This window comes from Chinchilla lanigera, unplaced genomic scaffold (assembly GCF_000276665.1).
Source record: "Chinchilla lanigera isolate Chin_1 unplaced genomic scaffold, ChiLan1.0 scaffold00086, whole genome shotgun sequence".
NCBI classification, from domain to species: domain Eukaryota; kingdom Metazoa; phylum Chordata; class Mammalia; order Rodentia; family Chinchillidae; genus Chinchilla; species Chinchilla lanigera.
In genome coordinates this window covers 5,212,061-5,218,298 of record NW_004955487.1, presented here as the reverse complement: position 1 = coordinate 5,218,298, position 6,238 = coordinate 5,212,061, and the positions used below count along the sequence as shown (strand labels likewise).

Genomic DNA, 6,238 nt, shown 5'->3' with positions numbered 1-6,238 from the left:
GCTTCCGGGGGCCTGGAGTCTGGCTCTTAGCGTCTTCCCGGTAGGCGGCGCGGGAGTGAAGAGAGATTTGAGGGGCCAGGTCGGGCGGTTCCCCTCCTCCCCTCCATGCGAGCAGTTTCTCGAAATCCCGTCAGCGAAGGGCTGCCGAGAGAGGTGGACCCGTGGCCGGGCCGGGAACATGAGGCAGCGTCTCCTCTTCCTGGCCAGCTTGGTTCCTCTCATGCTGGCGCTGCGACCCCCGGACGCGTCGGGCTCCGGCTCCCACCAGCGACTCGGTGAGGGCCGGGCGCGGAGGGGCGCGGCGCCGGGGCCGTCAGGTGTCGGGGCGGAGGGTGGCAGCCGCCGCGCGCCCGGGCTCCGCGCTGGAGGGGGTGTGGCTCCCCGCGCTGCCTCCGTGGGGCAGGGGCCCGAGCGGGGCGCTGAGCCCGGGTTTGCGTTCCTGGGTGGCGGGTGGGGTTGGCTCGTGTTTGCAGAGGTAGATGTGGCCGAGGTCCCTGCCTTGTTAAGAAATGAGTGTGGGGTGGCGGGTATTCCTCGGGCTCGAAGCGGGAGTCCTTCCCGCTCCTGAGGAGCGAGCTAGCGTTTCTGCCAGGAGGTACTAGGCTGGGAGGCACTTTCTGAATTATTTAAATTGTACTTTTTTTTTTTTTTCTTTCTGTTTTGGTGGTGGTGGCGGTCTTGGGGATTGAACGCGGAGGTGCTCTCTCCCTGAGCTACATCCCCCCGCCCCCTTTTTATTTTGAGATAGGTCTTGCTAAATTGTCCAGGCAGGACTTGGACTTGTCAGCTTCCTAACTCGGGCTCCCCGAGTTCTGGGCTGGCAGGTGTGCAGTTTGGGGCGGGGCAGTTGTAGCTATTGAAGGCTATTGATTGGCGAGACTGAAAACCTGCCAGGCTAATCGAGGCTGCCTTTGTGAAAGCTTTTCTTGTAGGGTTTTTTTGTTTTTGTCTTTTTGAGACAGGGTCTCAGTATGCAGTTCAGGCTGGCCTAGAGCTCTGGTTGTAGCCCAGGCTGACCTCGAACTCACAACAATCCTCCTGCCTCAGCCTCCCGAGTGCTGGGATCACAGGCGCGCGCCACCACGCCGGCCTTCTTATAGTTTTAAACAGAGAAATTATCAGGAGTAAACAGTTCGAGCCAGAAAACCCAAGGTTCTTACTAGATTTTTCTAGAGAGAGTGTATGTTAATGGGGAGGCCTCGTGAGATGTAAAGTTTGGTAGAAGTTCGTGTGAATTTAATAGTGTATCTTAGTGTCAAGTTTGTCTTTTAGAAGTTGACAGGTAACACTGCTTGGTTAATCAGTAATAAAAAAATATGGAACAATGTGTTATCCAGTTTGTGAAGTTGTAGTCTTGTCATTTTTCTTGGTTGTCCTGGTCCCAAATCCCCTGCAGGGGTCCATGTATTGTGCAGAGTGAGACCCTGGAGGGCTGTAATCTACAGGACTAATTAACATTTTCACGTTAATTACCTGACAGGTTTTTTCTTAATTTAATGGCTAGAAAGGAGTGACTGACTGATAGGGACGTTAAAGGTGTTGAGTGTTCACACCTGAATAACTAACTGCCACCTTGTTATTTTATTTTGAAAGGGGTTCCAAGTGACTGGTTTAAAGGAAGGTGAGGAAGCCAGTTATAAAGTGCTGAGATGTGATGTCATTACAGATTGAAGGCAGATTTTGAAGTATGGGTGAGGATAATGGATAGCGTAAGGATCGGCTTCATTTTAAGGATAAATGTTAATAAAAAGAACAAGCTTGTATTTTGAGATATTACATATGTTTACCACTTTGACATAACTATTTTATCATTCTCCTTCATAGGTGAGAAAAATAAGCATGAATCCTAGAGAAGTATACAGTGTAGAGGAAAAAAAATTGCTTTCTAGATTGATTCTTACCAACATTTGCAGATTGTAAAGTTTTTTGACAGTGTTTTTTAAATTAAGAAAGTGGCTGAGTGTGGTGATGCACGCCTGTAATCCCAGCATTGGAGTGGCTGAGGCAGGAGGATCCTTGTGAGTTCAAGACCACCCCAGATTTCAGTGTCTCAAAAAACCAAAAATAAATAAATAAAAATTAGGAAAATGGAGACTCTTGGTGCCAGAAACGTGCATAGACTTACCCATTTATTCATCAAATATTTGAATGGATAGTCTGCCAGGTATTATGCATGGCACTGGAAATACAAAGATGAGATGAGATCTTTAAAAGTTCATGGCCTGACAGAATACAGACCCATGCAGAAGTCTAACAGACACTTCTAAAACAACATGGGAGCCAGGCATGATGACTCATGCCTGTAATCCCAGCACTTGGGAGGATGAGGCAGGAGGATTGCTGTGAGTTCAAGGTCAGTCTAGACTACAAAGTGAGTTCAAGGACAGCCTGAACTGCATAGTGAAACCCTGTCTCAAAAAGCAAAAAAAAATTAAAAAAACAATATGGGAGACAGCACAAGGTCACACCATGGCAGGTGTCATTTTGAGGGGGCATTAGATGTGTCTGGGAACATATGGAAGGCTTTCTGGGGAGGTGATACTGAACTCAGACTTCTAAGGTTAGGTAGATGAAGAGGGAAAATGACGGCCTCTGATGGCAGAAGGGAATGATTCTCACAGGTGGTGTGGGCCTTACAGTTTTTTGATCAGTGGGAGAAATGGGTCTCAGAAAGACCGAGGGGTCAGATTCACGTAGTGATGAACGTACCCCTTGTGGGCTTTTGAAGAATGAGTTCCTTAATGGGTTTGTTTGACAACTCAGGATGTTATTTGTTGCTTAGCTTAACCCTCCCATTATTTGATGTAGTGGTCAAGACTGACCATGGATTCATAGTTAGAGTGTAGTTCATTATATATTAGCCTATTTGTACTGAAAAGGTCATCTACCTAATCAATACATTATTATTACATATATGACATTTTTCTGAAGGGCAAATATGTATTTTTAATTATATATTTATACATACACACATACATTTAACAGACGCCTGGCTTTTGGCGTACTCTGCAGGTCACTCCAAATGATTTCATCTGAACTGTTATGAATTGCATAATTTAGGAAAGTTCTGAGTCATGTGAGCTTAGTCATGATGGTATCTTGAAGTTGCAGCTGGGGTGTATAAGTCTCACTTTGATTTCAAAACTGTGTTCCCTTTGAGTTACTTTTAATAAAAGAAGATGTGATGGTTTGAAGGAAAAAATGTAGGTCACAGATGAGGTATGAACACTTGTAGCTGAAACGTGTATTTAGAATTTACCATGAGTTTATTGGCATGGGGGCTCTCTGTAGTAGGCTCATTTTGTTATTACACTGGTTTTTTTATGTGGTACCAAGGATCTGACCTGAGCCAAGTGTGCTTCCACAGTGCTGCATCCCTAGACCTCTGAGACAGGCTCTTGCTAAATTGCTGGATCTGGCTTTGAACTTGCTTTCCTCCTGCCTCAGCAGGACTTACAGGTGTGCACCACCATGCCTGGCCCTTTTCTCGGGACTTTGACCTCTGGCCTCTTTTCATATTAATTCTGCTTATAAGCTGTAGTTTTTTGAAATCAGAACCCTCACCCACCCTAACTGCTGCAGGAAGAGTTAATGTAATCCACTTTGTATTAGTCAAAATGATCCATTGTGTATTTAGGACCGAATGAAACCTAAGCAGAGAGCCATGGTGGGTAACTAAGTGGAGGGATTCTTTGGCTTTCACAGGGTTTCCAGAACATTAAGTGTTGGTGTTCATTAAGGCCAGTTGTGGTTGATTTTAGGGTCTGTCAGCATTTGTGTCTCAAGAGCTAGTCATTTGAAGAAAGTCTGATGGAGGGTTACTGGGAAGCAGGCAGGAATAGTTTTTAAGGAGGCAGGGAAGTGACACGAAGGGCTTTTCAGTACTGTAGTATCTCTTGACCCTAAAGTCTGCCTCGGCAGTATCTCTCTCCTTCCCCCACTATTTTTTCTGTCCTCTTAACGTAAGCAGTAGACTCTTGACAAGTTTCACTCACTATCTTGGTTTCCCTCACCATCTCACTGAATACCCTCAAACCCCTGGGGACAGTTCTGTATACAACTATACATATATATGCTTATATATACCCCCAAATCATATATATACTTTTTTTGGACATTACTGAGGATTGAACCCAAGAGTGCTCTGCCACTGAGCTATGTTGTTGATCCTTTTTATTTTGAAACAGGATCTCACTAAGTTGCCCATGCTGACCTTAACTTTACAGTCCTCCTGCCTCAGCTTCCTGCCTCAGCTTCCTGCATCGCTGGGATTACATGTCTGTGCCACCACGCCTGGTTGTACACACTTTTCTAAAGTTTTAAGGTTGGTCATTGTACTAAGGTCAGTGCCAGAGAAAACTTACCCCAGAGATACAGCCCTTCAAGTGTGAAGAGAAGGGGGAGTTTAAGTTTAATTGAATCTTCTATAGGTAATCCAACAGCTATCTCCAGTGGAGCAGGCTAGTGGCAGGCCTGAAGGTCAAGATTTCTCTTTGTTGTTTGAGAACATTTATTTGTTTCTTTCCAATTAGATTTTATTGGTACATTTTAGATATCTGTAGTGATCACATTCATCACAGAGAATTTGTACCAGTACATAATATAACTTTTTTTCCCCCATTCTCTACTCTCCCTTTGACTCCTCCTTCCCTCCCCATTTACAAAAGCTTTGTTTCCATTTTCCTTCTTTTCTCACTTTTTTTTTTTTACCTTTCCCTTCTTTCCTTTCCCCCTCCCCTCTCCCTTGTTTCCTTCTCCATTGGACATTTTCTTCTTATGTCATAATACCTATTACACATTTTGGTCCTTGTTAAAGCTTTCGGTTCTTTGAGAACCAAAATGTTCTTTGAGAACATTTAAAAGGAACAAAGTGGCTAGGCATGGTGGCACACGCCTATAATCCCAGCTCTCAAGGAGGCTGAAGCAGGAGGATTGCTGCCGGTTCAAGGCCAGCCTGGGGTACATAGTGAGTTCAGGACCAGTCTGAACTACATAGCAGGACCCTGTTTCAAAAAAACAAAACAAAACAAAAAAGGAACAAAAGTTATCTGGTGCTTTTTCCTACTGGCATGGTGTTGAGAAGCACAGAACAGCATAGCGTAGCATAGATTTGCTGTCTGCCAGCCTAGACTCCTGGGAGGGCTTATCAGTAACACAGTTGTCACCCTACGAGGACTTAATGCACAGGAGCCCTGAGCACTGGACAGTGTAGTTGCAGATTGTGTGAGAGGAATGAGATGAAATGTGGACCTTCCTCCTCACAGCACGTGCAGCTCTTCTACCAGCCCTTGCCCCATAGCTCTCCATTGTGCTCCCCGTCAGAGTTGCAACCGGCTTTCTCAGCAGCTGACCCACTAGATTCCCTCTGGCCCATTCTGCACACTGAGTGGCAAGGAAATCTCTGCCTTGCAGCTGTTCCCCTTAGCCAGTCCACATCCTTAATTTCATTGCAGCCCTGTGTCCTGGCCTCTCCAGCTTCATGGCATTGTATTCTTGCTGTGTTGTTCTTGCTCTCAGTCGTGCTGTCTGTGATACTGTGGATTATACTTGGGACCTTCTCACGGAATACATCCCAAGCCCATTTATTTTTAATTTTGAGACAGGTGTTGCTAAGCCACACAGTTTCCTTAAATTTGCAATCTTCCTGCCTCAGCTTCCCATGGTGCTAGGATTTAGGCGTACAGCCCACACCTACATCTCCATGCTGTTCTGTCTTACAACCATTCTGCCTTGCTTTGACTTTGGAGTATCCTGGTCCTTGTTTCTGTAGTCCTCTATGTAGAAGTCTCCCTTCTCTCCCTCTGTAGGCCCCAGCTCATCCTTCTGTGTTCATTCAGCTTCCCTGGGAAAGCACCTTGGCCCTCTGGGCAGGGCTGTGCCCCTGCTGCGTTGGTCCAGAACTCCCTGCTGCTTCCCCTCTTGACAGATGACAAGCTGTATAGATTTGTGGTGGCCTCTTTGCCCAGTGTCACAGTCCTGCCGAGAGCATGGTGGCACTGTGCAGATTGTGCTGAGCTCTGCTGTGAGCCACTGGTAGTCTCTGCCTGCTCACTGGGAGATTGGGCCTCCAACCTGAGGCCTCACGATGTGGGGCCTGTGTATGTGTGAGGGATTTGGATGTGAGTAGGAGAGAAACTCCTAGGAAGTGAGGGGAGTTAGAAGTCCCGTTCATAAGGCTGCGGAAAACTGTGGTCGCAGTGGTTGGAGTCAGAAGTACGGTGAGGGACCGAGCTGAGAA

At 46.3% G+C, this 6,238-nt stretch overlaps 1 protein-coding gene across 2 annotated transcripts in view; it reads left to right on the top strand.

Annotated features, from left to right (window-relative positions):
• Window positions 1-6,238, top strand: part of Adam17 (ADAM metallopeptidase domain 17) — a 38,058-nt gene continuing 31,820 nt past the window's right edge. Inside the window, exon 1 of one of the 2 annotated variants that reach the window (XM_013504340.1) lies at window positions 1-275. In XM_013504340.1, the coding sequence (XP_013359794.1) occupies window positions 106-275 (170 nt within the window). In that variant the 5' untranslated portion in view covers window positions 1-105. The remainder of the gene's footprint in view (window positions 276-6,238) is intronic. The other variant, XM_005404397.2, reaches the window with a different exon arrangement.